Source organism: Chelonia mydas, chromosome 14, assembly GCF_015237465.2.
Source record: "Chelonia mydas isolate rCheMyd1 chromosome 14, rCheMyd1.pri.v2, whole genome shotgun sequence".
NCBI classification, from domain to species: domain Eukaryota; kingdom Metazoa; phylum Chordata; order Testudines; family Cheloniidae; genus Chelonia; species Chelonia mydas.
The window spans coordinates 23,088,858-23,108,356 of record NC_051254.2 but is presented as its reverse complement, the minus strand read 5'-3'; the positions used below and the strand labels follow the sequence as shown (position 1 = coordinate 23,108,356).

Sequence of the window (19,499 nt, the reverse complement as noted above, 5' to 3'; positions counted from 1 at the left end):
CGGCAGAGAGCCCAGGGAGGGAGGTGGGGGATGATGTCGCGGTTTCCCCCTCCCCCTGCCTCAGGACTGGTTGCTTCCTGCCACCATCTGAACTTACAAGACAGCATGCTGACACACGCTCTGTCCCCCAAAACACACTGTCTCTCCCCCTCTCCATACACACACACACTCCCCGTCACACACTCTCCCCCCCCACACACACACTTCAGCTGAAAAGCAGCTGGTAATGTAGTAGGATGCCCATGGAACAATGGAATTGGGAAAGCTGCTCAGTGCCCTAATTCATGCCAAACCCGGGTGGGATTCAGACCCTAGCACTCTGCCTATCTCGCCTGGAGGGCCTGCTCCGATCAGCGTGCTCTGAGCACACAGGACAGCTGCGGGTGCGCAGGTCAGGAATTTGGAGGGCAGGCTGGGTGTGGGTCTCCTACAATAGCCAGTGGCCAGGGCACTCACCTGGGAGGTGGGAGAACTAGATTCAAGTCCCTGCTCCACTGAATAGTTATTTATGCAAAGTGGAACAGCTCCAATAGGAGAGATTGAGAGAGCCCAGCCCGGAATACCCAGCACTCTGGTGGTTTGAGTGCTCCCCTAGAAGAGGGGAGAGCTGGGTTCAGGGTTCAAGTCCTTGCTCCAAACTAGGGCTTTGTACCCAGGTCTTCCACCTCCCAGCTGAGTCCCCAAACCACCAGGCTACTGGCTCTGGCCTGCCTTAGTCTAACTCCAGGAGAGGGTTCCTGGCTGTGAATCCCGAGTGGAGGGAGGCACCTCCCTTCAGCCCAGATGTAGGCACCCAGCTACCTCTGAGGGGCAGGGTTTAGGCCACTCTTCTTTCCTTGGCACTTCACTCCTGGCTAATTTAGCCCACACCCCCCCCACACACACACACCCCTCCACTTGCCAGCTTCTGTGAATCCCATTCCTCGTGACTGACTCCCCAGGCCTGGGGACCTAACTTGGGGCTATGAATTCCACTGGGCAGCAGGAATCACGCCGTGGAGCCCCACTTTCCGTTGGTCTCAGCTGCTTTAGAGTGTAGCCAATGAAGGACGCTGAGATGCCACACCCTGTTTACCAGGTAATCTCTGATTTTAGGAGCAATCGTCTGTGCTGAAATTAACAACAGAAATAGAGACACTAGGAGAAAGGCCCATTCTCTGGCTGTCTTTTCCTTCCTTCCTCACTCACAGGCCAATTAGCATAGCAATAACCAGCTCCCACTCACCCTGGCTGTTGTGAAGCGAGGGCTGTCAGCTCTGCTTTGGGTCACAGACATACGTGCAAAGGAAACCTCCTGGGCTGAGTGGAAGAAATGTTTCATTGCCTCTTCGCTTAGGGTGGAGATGAGGGATGCTGCAATGGCAGCCTCGTGCAACCAACTCCATGGGTGCTCTGGGGCTCAAGCACCCATGGTTCAAGCCCCAGGACTGGCGGCCGATCAGCTGCTCGGGGAGCGGAGAGGAGAGAGTGGCAGGTGGGCAGGGGCTGCCTCGAGGGAGGAGCAGGATTGAGAAGACGCGGCGCACCCACCGGGAAAAATGCAAGTCAGGGTCTGTGACCCCTTCCCTCGCTGCCAATACAAGCATGGTCATGTCCTTCATTTGGCACATCCTGCTGGTGGCAGGTGCTTGTCAGGCTCCTTCAGCACTTTGTTTAATGATCTGTCCACAGGGTGTAGAACAAATCCCATGTCAAGTGGATTTCAGGTATCCAAAGAAACTGCAGCTCCTCTGATCCTGCCTGAAGCATTCAACTAGAGACTAGTGTGAGCTGCAAAGTGGCTATGGAGTGCACTGGGCAACATGATTCGTATGGCTGATAGACCGCACCATTAACGGGGCACTCGTGAGCTGAGTGGCAGGTGTTTGCAATGAGGATTCTGAGTTCACCTCTTAGTCCAGTCAAATTGCAGGGCTAAATGGGTGGTGTCTGCACCCCTAGAACTCTGCCTCACACCGGCACATAAGCAAATAAAGTCACCATGAAATGCATTGACCTTCGTCCCATTCATAGCCATGTACCATTCATAGCTGATACTTCAGTGATTCCTGAATGAACATACGGTTATTTTCTACTGGATCTAGGGCCCAATGCTGCAATCTTCCACCAGCAGGATGAGCCAGTCTGTTAGAATTTGGATAGTGAGTAATTCTCAGACTTATTTACATCCCTGAGATAGCAGAGAAACCACACAGGAGATGCCACTGTTTCTTGGGGAGTTAATTCAAGTTTTAAAACCCACCGACGAAGGGAGTATATTTACTGGTTAGAGCAGAGGACTTGGATCTAGGACTCACTTGAGTTCTATTTCTGACTGTCATTGACATGCAGGTTACCGGGGTAAGTCACATCACCTCTCTGTGACTCAATTTCCCCATCTGTAAAATAGGGAGAATTATACCTATCCTACACAAGAGTGTAGGACGGCATAACTAGATTGATCATTTGTAATGATATAGTTTGTAGAGTGCTTTGAGATCCTTGGATGAAATGTGCTGCAGAAAAGCAAAGCAAACGAACATAAAGCTAAACTACAGTGAAATAACCAGCTTTGACACAAGCCATCAAAACCTGAGTAGTTCAGACTGAGGGGCTGGTATCCTTCCGTGACTCCAAATTGTGCTTACTCAGTTCCTGTGCTTGGGGCAGAGATGGAGTTAAGATGGGGGGGTTAAGGTGGCTTCAAACCACTTTTGTGCTCCCCATATCCTGGGGCCATGCAGGGCCATGCTCAGCCTTTGGTATAAGTTAGAACACCCTAAAGGCTGCTCTAACATATAGTCTATTTTCCATGGCCCTCTATGAGTGGGGAATAAATGCAGGGCAGCACAAACTAACTACAACCCCTCCCTAACCCTGCTCACTGCCTCCCACTTCCCACCTCCAATACCCATTCCGTGTGAGCGGTGGGGAGCAGGGCTGACACAGAGCCCATATGCCAGCTCTAGCGTAGCTGGGGAAGCCTTTTTCTTAGGGAACTGTTTCTGACCTCTGTAAGGCCCCTGTACACTGCTCAGCTCAAGATGGAGCATTGCATGCTGGGACCTGCAGTTTGTATAGGCCACACCTCTCTATTAAAGATGTGGGCAGCTCCCGAACTATGTGCATTGCAGTTCAGCTGTCTCAGTCACTGTGTGACTCAGGATTTTGTTCTAACACAGACTGTTGAGTCCAGCAGTGAAATCAGTCCCAGGGAAAATCCCCTTCCTTGGCTTCTGGCTGCAAAGGCTGCAGCAGTCACTGTGCTGAATCAGGGAGGAAAAGGCGATGGCGCAGGTGGGGATCAGGCACTGATGCTAATCAAGCCTTTCATGTGCAGTGTTTCCCCTTTGTCTTGATTTGATCAGAGAGGATTCCCCAAGGAGGCCCTGGGAAGGGGAAGCATAGGAGAGTTTTAGGAAGAGGCTTTACAGTGATGCTACAGTTCAGTGCAGAAACAGGTATGTCCAAGACATGCGGCTATATGACAGCAACATGTAGACAGACACGGATATCTGGGAGTGCCTCTTTCTTGGCGGACCACTAATGTGCTGCGCTAGATTCAGGTTCCCATCCCAAGCCCCAGTTCATGCTCCCCAAACGACAGCAGCCAGGGTCACTGTGGACATGCCAACAGGGTGGGGGCATTTAGTCCCTCATCACCGGCCAGTTCAGAATATCTTTCTGCATCCCATGGGGCCTCATTGAAAGCTCCCTCCACTGGGGAAGGACTTGAAGAAAGGGGAAATTATACTCTGAAGCACTGAGGAGACGAGTGGAGGGGGGAGAAGGGGGAAATACCAAATATACTTACCTACCCTTGTACATGTCCCCATGACCCTTTGCTGCTGTAAAAGTCCATGCACCCCAGTAAGGGGTTAAGGCCTGTCTACATGAGAAAGTTATACCGAAATAACATGAATTGGCCTTTAAACTGATAGTGTTAAACCAAAAGCTGCATGCACACTCTTATTTTGGTGTAAGAATGGCTTATATTGGTTTAATTAAACTTGTTCCAAATCAACTTAAGCTAAATAGAATCCCCTCTTACAGCAAAATAGGTAGAGTTTGTGGAAATTTTTTCAGTCTGAAAATGCAGTTTGTTAAAATCAAAACATTTTGCAAGAACATGTCAAATTTCACTGAAATTTTCAAAGGGAACACTTTTGACTTTCTTGTTTTGTTTCAGTGATGTCAACCATGTCATTCCAATAAAGTGAAAACGGTTTGTTTTATTACAGTAAAACATTTGGTTTAATATTAAATTTCATACCCCACATAATCTATTAGATTTAATGTTTCAATACAACATAAAAGTCTAAATTCAGTGGTCTGACATTACTGAAACAAAACATTTCAATGATACCAAATGGAAATTTTGGGATTTTTTTTCATTCCATGGGAAATTTCAAGATTTTGGCTTTTTGTTCCAATTTGGAATTATATTTTTTAAATTTCGGAATTTCCCATGCGATGGAAATTCTGCCTTCTGACAAGCTCGAGAAATAAGCGTGTCTCCTCAGCCTTTTGCACAGCTTTAACTATATTGGTTTAAATTCTCAACTCACGCTATAGCAATGCAACTCTCTTGTGTAGTTAAGATCCTGTCATGTGAGTCATGGTTCTGAAGTGAAGGGAAGGCTCATCCCTGCTGTTAGCCAAGCCACATCTCAGCTTCCCGCTGTTGTATCGCTGATGCTGGCAGTTTAAATTCCCCCTTTAGTGCTCAGACAGCAAGCGATTGCATGAGTCATAGTTACAAATAAAGTTGCGGGGAATCTCAGCAAATCTTCCAGTGACCTTGGGCTGGGTAATGGCTTCATTGTCATTTCAGGTTCTGAAACAAATACTTCTCGTTGCTCTAGTCACAGCCTGCTGGGTTCAGTTGGATCCTTGAGTATCAAGGCCTTGGGGCCCTCAGCAGAAGCAGCCTTAGCGTTTTGAGAGGTGGCCAGAAAAATTGTGTTGTTTACCATCCTTCACCTCCACCAGTCAAAACCGAATCCTGGCCACCTTGATCACACTGCTCTGCACAGGCCTGGTGTCAGGATTCTGGGCCTGGTCACCCCAAATTTAGCTGATTCCATTTACATATGAACTGTGTGTGTGAATCCTTCATTCCCCCCACCAGCCTCTTGCTGCAGAAATAGATCCCAGCTGTTTATTCCTTTCAGTTCTAGTGACTGGTCTACATTGCTTTGTGTCAATGACATGCTGAAGAATCTTCACAAGAGGAAGGGCTACAAACTTATGTAAGCAGAGTCTGAATGAGCTCTCCCCTGACATCTAGTGGTGAGCTGTGGAAAAGGACTTCAGGAGCTGATCTCATTTGCATGGACACACCCACCCTGCCTAGATGCTCAGCATGATGGGATTGCTTGCCCAAATGATCAGTTGTGGCTGGTGTGGGATCCCCAGTCTCCTTGTTATTGAGGCAGGAGTAATACAGTGTTGTTATCTTTGTTTTGTGAACCAACGGCAGCAGAACTCTACCTGGCAGACCCCGATGGAGGGACTCACCCTCAACGTAAGTGCTGTCGTTAGGTAGGGGACATGGGTTCCAAAGCCCAATGAGTTGAGAGGGGGTGGGATAGTTGTACTTGGTGGTGTGGGCTTTGTTTAACGGTTGTAAGCACCATTTGTCTCTTTCTACAGTAAAATAAAAAAGCTAATTTAGGCTGAGTTGAGAGACTTGTTACGTGTTGCAGAGCTGAAATCACTGATATCTAGGTCTAAGTATTAGGCCTACTTTGGGACTGTGTCTCTATAGCAAGAAACTGCCCAGTATGCACCAGCAGTGAGGCTCCCCCACTAACAGCTGAAATCATTGAGAGCTCTTTTAAGTGGGGGGGCCCTGAAGACATCTTGGTGAGTGGCCAGCTGGTGGAGAGGCACGGCCCGCAAGGCGCTTGGTGGAAAGAAGTGGCCAGCACGGCAGCTGGCGGAGAGGGCCAGAGCAAAGCCCCACAGAGAGGTATGGCAATCGGCCACTGGGGCGACGAGCGAGTGCCCGAGCAGCAGAGCATGTATTGTGCCTCCTTACCCCCTGTTCTATCCAGGGTGGGAGGTGAACTCTGCAGATGAACCTCTGAACTCTGGGGCTGCACTGGCCAAGGACAACAACTGTGAGTGGGGTGCATAGAAGGTACAGGCATGTTAAAGGAACTTTTGGGTTGCTGGACTTAAGACCCTAAGGGGAAAAGGACACTGCCCAACTTACTTGGGGGTGAGTCTTGTGTTCATGGTTTATGTTTATGAATCCTAGTTGTGTTGTTTCCCCAAATGAATGCTAAAAGAAAAGGAGGACTTGTGGCACCTTAGAGAAATTTGAAAATTTATTTGAGCATAAGCTTTCGTGAGCTACAGCTCACTTCATCGGATGCATTCAGTGGAAAATACAGTGGGGAGATTTATATACACAGAGAAAATGAAACAATGGGTGTTACCATACACACTGTAACAAGAGTGATCAGGTAAGGTGAGCTATTACCAGCAGGAGAGCGGGGGGGAAAAAACCTTTTGTAGTGATAATCAAGGTGGGCCATTTCCAGCAGTTGACAAGAACGTCTGAGGAACAGCAGGGGGCTGGGATAAACATGGGGAAATAATTTTACTTTGTGTAATGACCCATCCACTCCCAGTCTTTATTCAAGCCTAAGTTAATTGTATCCAGTTTGCAAATTAATTCCAATTCAGCAGTCTCTCGTTGGAGCAAATTAATGCTGTTTTACTTCCCTCCTTTTATTAAAAGGTTTTGCTTCACACAGACTCTGTGCTTATGAGAGGGGAAGTATTGCGTCTTAGAGGCACCCAGGGGGTGTAATTGTCCCAGGTCACTAGGTGGGGGCTCGAGTCAGTTTTGTGTTGTATTATTGAAAAGGAACCCCTAGATACTGAACCCAGCCCTTGTTGCTGCTGGCTCCACCTGGCAGAAGGGTTACACTTAAAAATGAAAGATGAAACTCCCCTTTACACTCCTTGCTCCGAATGAATGGCTCTAGCCACCAATACTGTGATGTATGAGTGGTGGCAGAAACAAAAGCATCCAAAACACAAAACGGCTAGTCTCATGGGGATCCTAGAGTTTGTGTCTGGAAGCCAAAATTCACCCCTAACTTGCCAGTTTGGATGGCCTATGGTGGATGCACACCCTCAATCAAAGGGCTGATATGACTATGGCCTTCTCTGGCTGCTTTCCCCCAACCCACCACCATCACCTCACCAGGGATGTGGTGTTTTCTCCATCAATTGACGTCTTTAAAACAAGATTGGGTTTCTCTTTCTAAAAGACATGCTCTACCTCAACCTGAAGTGGTGGCCCTGATGCCTGGATTACTAGGTAAAATTCTACAGCCTGTGTTATGCAGGAGGAAACCTCAGTCACATCTGGGTTGAGCTCCAGACAACTTATTTTCACTCCTGCCCCAGTCTGCATCAGGCACTGGCTATGGCACTGAACCAGTCACACGAGACACTGGTGGGAGAATTTCTCAGTGACATTTTTCACCAACTCCACTGGCTGTTTTTCACAATGCAGGAATCTTGTTAATTTTGACAAAATGGCTGGTTTTGCTCACAAGTCCTGAATGTCGAGCCAGATTCGCTCCCAGGTGGGCTCCTTTTCAAATGGGAAAACCCCCCTGAGCTGAGACCCATTCTGCAGTTCCCTAAGGATGCTTTTCACTCTAATGGCTGATGCACCACCCAGGGGCCAGAAGAACTCACAGGAAAATCCAAAGGAGGAGACAGGAAGCTGGCAACCTACTCACATGTATCTCAGCTCTGATTCCCTTCTCACCAGGACCTCTCTTATCCTCTCGATTTTAAAGAGCTCCCCTTCTATGTCATCCACGGTTGTAGTCGAATCGGCCATGGAAACAATTTCTTCTGCAAATGAAACGTGAAATGAATTGGGTTAGAAAGCAGGAGACAAGAGATAAAAGTGGCTTGTTGATCTAGGGGTTTGATTCTTGCTTTGGACACAAACAGGTTTCTTGTTCAAATCCCAGAGAAGCCCGTGCAAAAGCCAGGAATGGTCCTGTACCTTTGTTTAGCTTAATAAAGAGAAAGTTAAGGTGCGACTTGATCACAGTCTGGAAGTACCTGCATGGGGAAGAAATATTTGAAAATGGGCTCTTCAATCTCGCAGACAAAGGTATAACCAGATCCAGTGGCGGGAAATTGAAGTGAGTCAAATTCAGACTGGAAATGAGGTGCATTTTTTTTACAGTGAGGGTAATTAACCTTTGGAACAACTTACTGAGGGTCGTGGTAGAGTCTCCATCACCTGCAAGTTTTAAATCCAGATTGGCTGTGTTTCTAAAAGATCTGCTCTAGTTCAAACAGGAATTAATTCGGGGAAGTTCTCTGGCCTGTGCTACACAGGAAGTCAGACTAGATGATCACAATGGTCCCTTCTGGCCATATTGTCTATGAACCTATAGATGTATGAAAACAACTCATGGAGAGACTGGGTCAGACATTGATCCCAGGACACCCAGGCTCAATCCTGCAAACTGCAGGATTCCCCAAGCCAGCACAGCACACGTATGCACATGCTTACTTCAGGCTCATTGGGCCCAATTCTCATTGACACTAAGGCCCCTTTGCAACATTCTGAAAGCATAAAGGGGCCTTGCAGTGATGTCAATAGAATATATTGCCTTTGGAAGCCCCCTTTGCCCTGGCACGGTGTTGCAAAAGAGACCAACCCTGGCTTCGCACCAGCATTTAAATGGGGAAGTGACAACAGTCAACTTGACCCCAGTACAGTGGAAGGCACACATGTGAACAGCCTGGCCGGTCCTGGCCTCATGCAAAGCAGAGTGGGATAGCTGTTGGAGGACTGCCAAGCGAGCATGAACAAGCAGTGTGTACACACAAACATGAGTCCACACTAACTCAGCACACAATGAATTTTCTACACTTTTAAAGTGGACTAAAGAAGGTGTATCATAGTGCACAATAAACCCCCTGTGTAGACAAGCCCATTGCTTTCAGTGGAGTTCTTCATGGCTTCAGGTTCATTGCTGGATTGGGGCAAGAGAGTTCTGCAGCTTGCAAGCCAGAGCCCTAAATCTGGTGCTACTTCAGTGGTGCCACTCTAGATCGTGATCAGATTCAAGATCAACGTATCCATGGAAAGCTGCTGGGGGGCTGGATTTCTCCTTTATTTCTATTTCCTAGACTTTGCCTGATGTGCCCCTCATTGGAACGGATCTGCTCAGCACCCACATTACCATCGAGGCTGACTCAGGTAGCTATTCTCTCCTCCTAACTAGTATGCAATATGCATGAAGGGCCCACTGTGACGGCATGCTTCTGAAGCAGGCAAGCCAGAGAGGCCGAGCATTAAGGAAGCTCTGTCATTTTCCCTTCTTTCATTAGATTCGCTAATTATTCTTTCAAAGCCAATGAGTCACCAGACTTTATTCTGACGGCAAATACTAAAAACACCAGAGACCTCATCCTCCATAAAGCAGCAAGACAATTAATGAGATAAAAACTGCTGGAGGGGGGAAATGAATCTGCATCTCTGAGTCTTCTGATAATCCTAAAGTGCTTGTGTTTTGCCTGCTGGAGATGAGGAAGGCACATAGACCATGTTTTTTGCCATGAAACATGGTAAGAGCAGGGACACACCCGGCCTTCAGTTATCCTGCTTAGGGTATGTCTACACTACGAAATTAGGTTGAATTTATAGAAGTCGGTTTTTTAGAAATCGTTTTTATATATTCGAGTGTGTGTGTCCCCACAGAAAATGCTCTAAGTGCATTAAGTGCATTAATTCGGCGGAGTGCTTCCACAGTACCGAGGCAAGTGTCGACTTCCGGAGTGTTGCACTGTGGGTAACTATCCCACAGTTCCCGCGGTCTCCGCTGCCCATTGGAATTCTGGGTTGAGATCCCAGTGCCTGATGGGGCTAAAACATTGTCGCGGGTGGTTCTGGGTACATATCGTCAGGCCCCTGTTCCCTCCCTCCCTCTGTGAAAGCAGCAGCAGACAATCGTTTCGCGCCTTTTTTCTTGAGGTACCTGTGCAGATGCCATACCACGGCAAGCATGGAGCCCGCTCAGATAATCGTCACCGTATGTCTCCTGGGTGCTGGCAGACGTGGTACTGCATTGCTACACAGCAGCAGCAACCCATTGCCTTGTGGCAGCAGAAGGTACAGTAGGACTGGTAGCCATCATTGTCATGTCTGAGGTGTTCCTGGTCGCCTCTGTGAGGTTGATCAGGAGCGCCTGGGCAGACATGTGCGCAGGGACTAAATTTGGAGTGACTTGACCAGGTCATTCTCTTTAGTCCTGCAGTCAGTCCTATTGAACCATCTTATGGTGAGCAGGCAGGTGATACGGATTGCTAGCAGTCCTATTGTACCATCTTCTGCCGGGCAGGCAAGAGATGAGGATGGCTAGCAGTCCTATTGTACCATCTTCTGCCGAGCAGCCATGAGATGTGGATGGCATGCAGTCCTTCTGCACCGTCTGCTGCCAGCCAAAGATGTAAAAGATAGATGGAGTGGATCAAAACAAGAAATAGACCAGATTTGTTTTGTACTCATTTGCTCTCCCCCCCACCCTGTCTAGGGGACTCATTCCTCTAGGTCACACTGCAGTCACTCACAGAGAAGGTGCAGTGAGGTAAATCTAGCCATGTATCAATCAGAGGCCAAACCAATCTGCTTGTTCCAATAAGAACAATTACTTAGGTGCACCATTTCTTATTGGAACCCTCCATGAAGTCCTGCCTGAAATACTCCTTGATGTAAAGCCACTCCCTTTGTTGATTTTAATTCCCTGTAAGCCAGCCCTGTAAGCCATGTCATCAGTCGCCCCTCCCTCCATCAGAGCAACGGCAGACAATCGTTCCACGCCTTTCTTCTGTGCAGACGCCATACCAAGGCAAGCATGGAGGCCGCTCAGCTCACTTTGGCAATTAGGAGCACATTAAACACCACACGCATTATCCAGCAGTATATGCAGCACCAGAACCTGGCAGAGCGATACCGGGCTAGGAGGCGATGTCAGCGCGGTCACGTGAGTGATCAGGACATGGACACAGATTTCTCTGAAAGCATGGGCCCTGCCAATGCATGCATCATGGTGCTAATGGGGCAGGTTCATGCGGTGGAACGCCGATTCTGGGCTCAGGAAACAAGCCCAGACTGGTGGGACCGCATAGTGTTGCAGGTCTGGGACAATTCCCAGTGGCTGCGAAACTTTCGCATGCGTAAGGGCACTTTCATGGAACTTTGTGACTTGCTTTCCCCTGCCCTGAGGTGCAAGAATACCAAGATGAGAGCAGCCCTCACAGTTGAGAAGCGAGTGGCAATAGCCCTGTGTAAGCTTGGAACGCCAGACAGCTACCGGTCAGTTGGGAATCAATTTGGAGTGGGCAAATCTACTGTGGGGGCTGCTGTGATGCAAGTAGCCCACGCAATCAAAGATCTGTTGATATCAAGGGTAGTGACCCTGGGAAATGTGCAGGTCATAGTGGATGGCTTTGCTGCAATGGGATTCCCTAACTGTGGTGGGTCCATAGACAGAACCCATATCCCTATTTTGGCACCGAAGCACCAAGCCGGCGAGTACATAAACCACAAGGGGTACTTTTCAATAGTGCTGCAAGCTCTGGTGGATCACAAGGGACGTTTCACCAACATCAACGTGGGATGGCTGGGAAAGGTACATGACGCTCGCATCTTCAGGAACTCTGGTCTGTTTCAAAAGCTGCAGGAAGGGACTTTATTCCCAGACCAGAAAATAACTGTTGGGGATGTTTAAATGCCTATAGTTATCCTTGGGGACCCAGCCTGCCCCTTAATGCCATGGCTCATGAAGCCGTACACAGGCAGCCTGGACAGTAGTCAGGAGCTGTTCAACTACAGGCTGAGCAAATGCAGAACGGTGGTAGAATGTGCATTTGGATGTTTAAAGGCGCGCTGGCGCAGTTTACTGACTCGGTTAGACCTCAGCGAAACCAATATTCCCACTGTTATTACTGCTTGCTGTGCGCTCCACAATATCTGTGAGAGTAAGGGGGAGACGTTTATGGCGGGGTGGGAGATTGAGGCAAATTGCCTGGCTGCTGGTTACACACAGCCAGACACCAGGGCGGTTAGAAGAGCACAGGAGGGCGCGGTACGCATCAGAGAAGCTTTGAAAACCAGTTTCATGACTGGGCAGGCTACGGTGTGAAAGTTCTATTTGTTTCTCCTTGATGAAACCCCCTGCCCCTTGGTTCACTCTACTTCCCTGTAAGCTAACCACCCTCCCCTCCTCCCTTCAATCATCGCTGTCAGAGGCAATAAAGTCATTGTTGCTTCACATTCATGCATTCTTTATTCATTCATCACACAAATAGGGGGATAACTAACAAGGTAGCCCAGGAGGGGTGGTGGAGGTGGGAAGGAAAATGCCACACAGCACTTTAAAAGTTTACAACTTTAACATTTATTGAATGCCAGCCTTCTGTTTTTTGGGCAATCCTCTGTGGTGGAGTGGCTGGTTGGCCGGAGGCCCCCCCACCGCGTTCTTGGGCGTCTGGGTGAGGAGGCTATGGAACTTGGGGAGGAGGGTGGTTGGTTACACAGGGGCTGTATCGGCAGTCTGTGCTCCAGCTGCCTTTGCTGCAGCTCAACCATACACTGGAGCATATTGGTCTGATCCTCCAGCAGCCTCAGCATTGAATCCTGCTTCCTCTCATCACGCTGCCGCCACATTTGAGCTTCAGCCCTGTCTTCAGCCCGCCACTTACTCTCTTCAGCCCGCCACCTCTCCTCCTGGTCATTTTGTGCTTTCCTGAACTCTGACATTATTTGCCTCCACGCATTCGTCTGTGCTCTGTCAGTGTGGGACAGCATGAGCTCAGAGAACATTTCATCACAAGTGCGTTTTTTTTTCTTTCTAATCTTCACTAGCCTCTGGGAAGGAGAAGATCCTGTGATCATTGAAACACATGCAGCTGGTGGAGAAAAAAAAAGGGACAGCGGTATTTAAAAAGACACATTTTATAAAACAATGGCTACACTCTTTCAGGGTAAACCTTGCTGTTAACATTACATACATAGCATATGTGCTTTCGTTACAAGGTCGCATTTTGCCTCCCCCCACCGTGTGGCTACCCCCTCAACCCTCCCCGTGGCTAACAGTGGGGAACATTTCTGTTCAGCCACAGGCAAACAGCCCAGCAGGAACGGGCACCTGTGAGAGTCCCCTGAAGAAAAACACCCTATTTCAACCAGGTGACCATGAGTGATATCTCACTCTCCTGAGGATAACACAGAGAGATAAAGAACGGATGTTGTTTGAACGCAAGCAAACATACACTGCAATGCTTTGTTGTACAATGATTCCCGAATACGTACTACTGTCCTGGAGTAGTAAAGTGTCCTACCATGGAGGACGCAATAAGGCTGCCCTCCCCAGAAACCTTTTGCAAAGGCTTTGGGAGTACATCCAGGAGAGCCGCGAATGCCAGGGCAAATTAATCCTTTCACATGCTTGTTTTTAAACCATGTATAGTATTTTAAAAGGTACACTCACCGGAGGTCCCTTCTCCGCCTGCCGGGTCCAGGAGGCAGCCTTGGGTGGGTTCGGGGGGTACTGGCTCCAGGTCCAGGGTGAGAAACAGTTCCTGGCTGTCGGGAAAACCGGTTTCTCCGCTTGCTTGCTGTGAGCTGTCTACAACCTCATCATCATCATCATCATCTTCATCCTCAAAACCTGCTTCCATGTTGCCTCCATCTCCATTGAAGAAGTCAAACAACACGGCTGGGGTAGTGGTGGCTGAACCCCCTAAAATGGCATGCAGCTCATCATAGAAGCGGCATGTTTGGGGCTCGGACCCGGAGTGGCCGTTCGCCTCTCTGGTTTTCTGGTAGGCTTGCCTCAGCTCCTTAAGTTTCACGCGGCACTGCTTCGAGTCCCTGTTATGGGCTCTGTCCTTCATGCCCTGGGAGATTTTGACAAAGGTTTTGGCATTTCGAAAACTGGAACGGAGTTCTGATAGCACGGATTCCTCTCTTCATAAGTGAGAATGAGGGACGTTTCCCTCTGGTGCCTGAGGCAGACAGGCTAAAGCACCTGTCTGTAGAGCCAGGTAAAGGAGGGCTGGCATGGTAAAGGCTTGATTTGTCAGACCTTCAGGACAATGGTTCTAGTCTCACATCCCCACGTATGTGAGCTCTGTGGTGATAGATCTGTTGCCTGCAACACTGGGTACATATACACTCTGTAATAAAAGAACCATGGCACAGCTGTGGCTGGCCTAGATCAGCTGACTAGGGCTTGGGCTGCAGGGCTAAAAATTGCAGTGTAGATGTTGAAGTCCAGACTCTGAAACCCTGTGAAGGGGGTGGTCTCAGAGCCCAAACATCTACACTGCCATTTTTAGCCTGAGTCAGCTGAGCTGGGCTCTGAGACGCAGTGCTGTGGGGTGTTATTGCAGTGCAGATAGACCCACTGAGATCAGCCAGTCCCCTGGTTCTTCAGATCTTTCTCACAGCCCTAATATATCAGCTGCCTCATTATAATTCGCCTTCATTATCAGAAAATCTAAATGAGACTGGTGAGTGGCTAGGAAACAGATGTCTCCCAGGACAAAAGGGCACCAACATGATGCTAGCTCTCCCTCGGGGATCATTGAAATGAATCCTTATTTGAATTGCAGGAGCGACTAGCAGCCCCATTCAGAGCACCATTGTGCTAGTGTTGTACAAACAGAACAAAAGGCCATCTCTGCCCTGAAGAGCCTATAATCTGATACTTCATATGGTTCATCCAAGGATCTCAAAGCACTTTATAAACATTCATTGAGCCTCACAATGCTCCTCTGGGATATGTGCGTTTTATTATTCACATTTCCCGGAGGGTGAAGTGTCTTCCTCAGCCATTCGGCTGCAGATTTTCTCAGCCCTCCTTGTGTATTCACAATTATTCAGTGAATAACCTACAAGGATAATTCTTGGGGTGTGGACCAGCAGCTGGCAGGGCTGGATATCATAGAATTATAGGGTTGGAAGGGACCTCAGGAGGTCATCTAGTCCAACTCCCTGCTCAAAGCAGGGGCAATCCCCAATTTTTGCCCCAATCCCTAAATGGCCCCCTCGAGGATTGAACTCACAACCCTGGGTTTAGCAGGCCAATGCTTAAACCACTGAGCTATCCCTCCCCCCACAATGGGTCAGAAGTGGGATTTGAACCCATGCCTCCATACGAAGACCAGAACACCCAGTCCTCAAGAGAGGAAGGCACTTTAAGCTTTGTGCCTTAGACCACTCAGCCATCCTAACATTGATATCTGCAATGTGATCAGCCTGGGTTGGTCTGAATGGACACGTGGCTCACATGCTGTTGTCCCTGTTCCCTGGGACCATTCCAAAGCCTAGTCATGTTAATGGGAATCTTTCTACTGGCTTCAGTGGTCTTTGGATAAGGTCTTAATTGAGAACGACTCTCATTCTTCAGCTCTGCGATGTGTGCGCGGAGGGCAATAGCACGGCTGCATTGCGAGTGAGTGTGCTAGACATGGGCCTCGCCAGAATCAAAATCTGCTCAACCCCATGGAAGGCTTTCCATGGACTCCAATGGGCTCTAGGTCATGCCCTTATTCTGGAGTGTCATGATGAGGGTGGGCTAAAACCTGGAGATTGGCATTGTGTTGGCTGCGAGTGATTTCCTGGCCTTTTACCGCCTGGGTGGCTGTGGGGAAGTACACTTGAGCAGCCTCAAGTGTAAATTAACAAAGGGTTTGGTGTGGGTACCTCCAGCACATGTACAATCTGCTGAGGTTTCACCTTTAATCTCACTCCTGATTCATAAATACAAAGTGCCGCAGGAGAGCCCCATTCAGTGTGGAACGGAGCTGGTTTGTTAGACAGATCATGGGCTAAAGTCGCCCTGTACCAACAGGAGTCCTCGTTTCCAGTTCCCCTGTTCCTCCTTAGTCACCCTCAGGCTCTGGTCGGTCACACAGCTGTCTGCTAACATCACCTCCCTAGGAGTTGATTGCTCAGTCCTGGGATTGGGGCACAACCAGGGTTATTTCTCTGGTTCCTTTAGTGTGTCTTGGCTTTGCTAATAGTGTAAAATGAGCTACAGCCTTAACAGCTTTTCCCTGCACTGTGTTTCAAGGGTACTGGCCCTAGGCAGCCTCTGAAAGGCACATTACCACAGCAATGGGTGTCAGACACTGGGATCTGGGTGGTCATCCCTAGTGGTTAGTGCAGGAGTCAAGCCCAGTGGTTAGCACAGAAGTCAGGAATAGGAGCCCAGGATCAGAGCCAGGTTACCTGGAGTGAGGCAAGGCAGGCGCTATCACAAACATGAGCAAACGCTTTGAGCATTCACCAAACCGCTGCTGGGTTTAAGAGCCGGTCTGCTGACTCTTCCCACCAATCAGGCTGTGTGGCCAATCAGGCAGCCTGCTACAGGCCAGCTGTGCTCATTAGGTTGCTTAGAGGCTGGCTCTGCTACTGGGCATGATTCCTGACAGTGGGCAAACCCATCAGCCCTAAGTATCTGGGGCAAAGAGGAGATTGTCTTAATCCTGCTACATTTCACCAGCAACTGGGCACAGGATTCCTCATCACTTCCTGCCCTAACGTGCTGCTCAGCGCTGTTAGTGTATAATGACTGCTACATTTCCGCTTGGAGACGAGTGTGCCAATGTGCTGTAAAGGAATTGGCTAGTGTGTCTGTGAGCCGTTGTCCTCTACCGGATGGAATCAGAAATGCTCCACTGTGTACAACGGGCCCTCTACCACTAATTCCTAAAGGAGATCTTCCTTTAGCTCAGTTGCTAGGGGCCTTCTGCCCATGGTGTTAGGATTACTGACCACCGCAAAGTGATAAGTGACTACCGGTTTGTTACAATGCAGTACACCTGCAGACCCAGTCACCCTGGGGTCTTGTTCTTTGCCGGACATGTGCTATCTAAATGTGATTACTCTTATTATGACGCTCCGGCCGAGCCTGCTGCTGATTTGTTCTGCTTTCACCAAATGTGTTTCACTGCACTGCCAGATAACGGGGCGAGTAATGAAAATAATGGTCTGAATGGCTTATCCACTTCAGCGCCTCATTCACTCATATTATAGATTTTAAATGCAGCCCTGAAACAGCCATGAAATTGTGCATTTATTTACGTCTCACTTCTGGCACCAGACTTAAAGGACTAGGCTGATGGTTTTATAGCTGCTCTGATAAGTAACAACTGGGACTTAATGCAGGTTTCATTAGCTGAGGACACAGGTGTCATGGCCAGAAAACGGAGCTACTTCTAGAGTGTAAAGTTTCAAGCTCCAACGTCCATGAAAGTCCATGGGAGCTAGGCTTCTAAGTCACCCAGGTGCTTTTGAAAATCTTACCTATGGTCTGTTGGTCTGAACAGAGCACTGGATGGCAGAAACTCCTGGAAAAAGAATCCCCTGCTGTGATGAAAACTCCCTCTGTAACCTTGGGCAAGTCCCACTGATTTCAATGGGAGACAGATGCCTAAATAGCTTTGAGGATCTGGCTCTTAGCCACAATTTTTCCAAACTGCCCTCTGGTTTGGTTGCAGAGTTACAGTTGTCTGACTGTTGTGGTAATGGATGGGCGGCGGAGAGAGGTGGGGTGATGCATGTAGCTGTATGGCTTTTTCCTGGTTGTTGTGGTTGAGTTGGGCATTATTTGCCTTTAGCAACCTCCACTGCATTTAAGAATATGTACACTGCAGTACTGGTCTGAGAGTACCAGTGATTTTGCATCCAGCAATGTAGCATGGCTGGCAGGTGCATGGTTTTTTTTAGTACGTTTCATTTTGTTCCTATATGGTGCTTCGTCCACCCTCTGATTCTCTGTTATTTACTGACAGGTTTCAGAGGAGCAGCCGTGTTAGTCTGTATTCGCAAAAAGAAAAGGAGTACTTGTGGCACCTTAGAGACTAACAGATTTATTTGAGCATGAAAGCTTATGCTCAAATAAATTTCTTAGTCTCTAAGGTGCCACAAGTACTCCTTTTCTTTTTGTTATTTACTGTACCTGGAAAATACAGAGGTGACATTCACTGGCGATGACATACGGAGGAACAGGGCTGCTTCATGGAGCTCCAGACACAAGAATAGCCCATTTCTCACCTCATTTGAAAACACTTGTTCCAGTGAAAATTGTTCCAGTCAACCCCCAACCTGTCACTCCTGGCTCCTGTGAGCATTAGATAAGGACCAAGGGATTGAAAGTTGCCTTTGAGTTGTGCCAGTGCTCTTTGGACAATAAGGGACACAGAGAAAATAATTGTCCAGCAAGATTGTCCGTTACATGGAATTGCAAGCGAAGAATTTCCTTTGGCTCAGAATGATGGGAAGGAGGGACCCATCCCAGAGGAGTGGAGAGTAGAGCTGTGGATGAGAGGACATAGACCCCTGTTATTCCACAAAAGTCTCCTTGTGCCATTTAATTCTGATTCAGTCAGGAGAAGCCAGTGAATATGTATGGAGGTTTAAAAGTACTGGCCATGGTCTAGGCCAGGACACTGGACTGGAGGGACCCTGGTCTGATCCTACCTGGAAGTTTCTGTGTTCCATTTCTGATGGGAAAAAAGATGGCCCCATCAGTGGGCCTATGATCACACTGTCCTGCTCAGACAGCCAGGCATCCCAAGGCATTTTGCACATGACAACTGAGCTAGACAACAGGATCAATAATGTATTACTGGAGCAAAATGACCTCTCCACAGGCCCCATTTCAACCATGCAACCCAAAGAAGAGAGCAGAGTGTTGATTTAAACCCAAAGGCAATCTGATCATCACACACTGTCCTGGGGAAGAGAACATCACTAATGAGGAGTGTAATAGCTACAGATTTTCACTGCATACAGCTTTGGTGGAAACATTTAGACAGCCATCAGCCAGCTGGGTATGACTCACAATAGCGCTTGGAGCAGATCTGTTTCTAGTGAGCTACATCATAGAATCATAGGACTGGAAGGGACCTCGAGAGGTCATGTAGTCCAGTCCCCTGCACTCATGGCAAGACTAAGTAATATCTAGCCCATCCCTGGCAGGTGTTTGTCAAACGTGCTCTTAAAAATCTCCAATGATAGAGATTCCGCAACCTCCTTAGACAATTTATTCCAATGCTTAACCACCCTGACAGTTAGGAAGTTTTTCCTAATGTCCAATCTAAACCTCCCTTGCTGCAATTTAAGCCCACTGCTTCTTGTCTCCCTCCTGCTTGTAACAACCTTTTATGTACTTGAAAACTGTTATGTCCCCTCTCAGTCTTCTCTTCTCCAGACTAAACAAACCCAGTTTTTCAATCTTCCCTCATAGGTCATGTTTTCTAGACCTTTAATCATTTTTGTTGCTCTTCTCTGGACTTTCTGCAGTTTCTTCACATCTTTTCTGAAATGTGGCACCCAGAACTGGACAAAATACTCTAGCTGAGGCCTAATCAGCATGGAGTAGAGTGGAAGAATTACTTCTCGTGTCTTGCTTACAACACTCCTGTTAATACATCCCAGAATGACTTTTGCT

At 48.2% G+C, this 19,499-nt stretch overlaps 1 protein-coding gene across 2 annotated transcripts in view; it reads right to left on the bottom strand.

Annotated features, from left to right (window-relative positions):
• The window catches only part of LOC102930909 (bMERB domain-containing protein 1), a 61,874-nt gene that overhangs the window by 34,714 nt on the left and 7,661 nt on the right, over positions 1 to 19,499 (bottom strand). For both annotated transcript variants that reach the window (XM_037914237.2, XM_037914236.2), the window contains exon 2: positions 7,749 to 7,866. In XM_037914237.2, the coding sequence (XP_037770165.1) occupies positions 7,749 to 7,866 (118 nt within the window). The remainder of the gene's footprint in view (positions 1 to 7,748; positions 7,867 to 19,499) is intronic.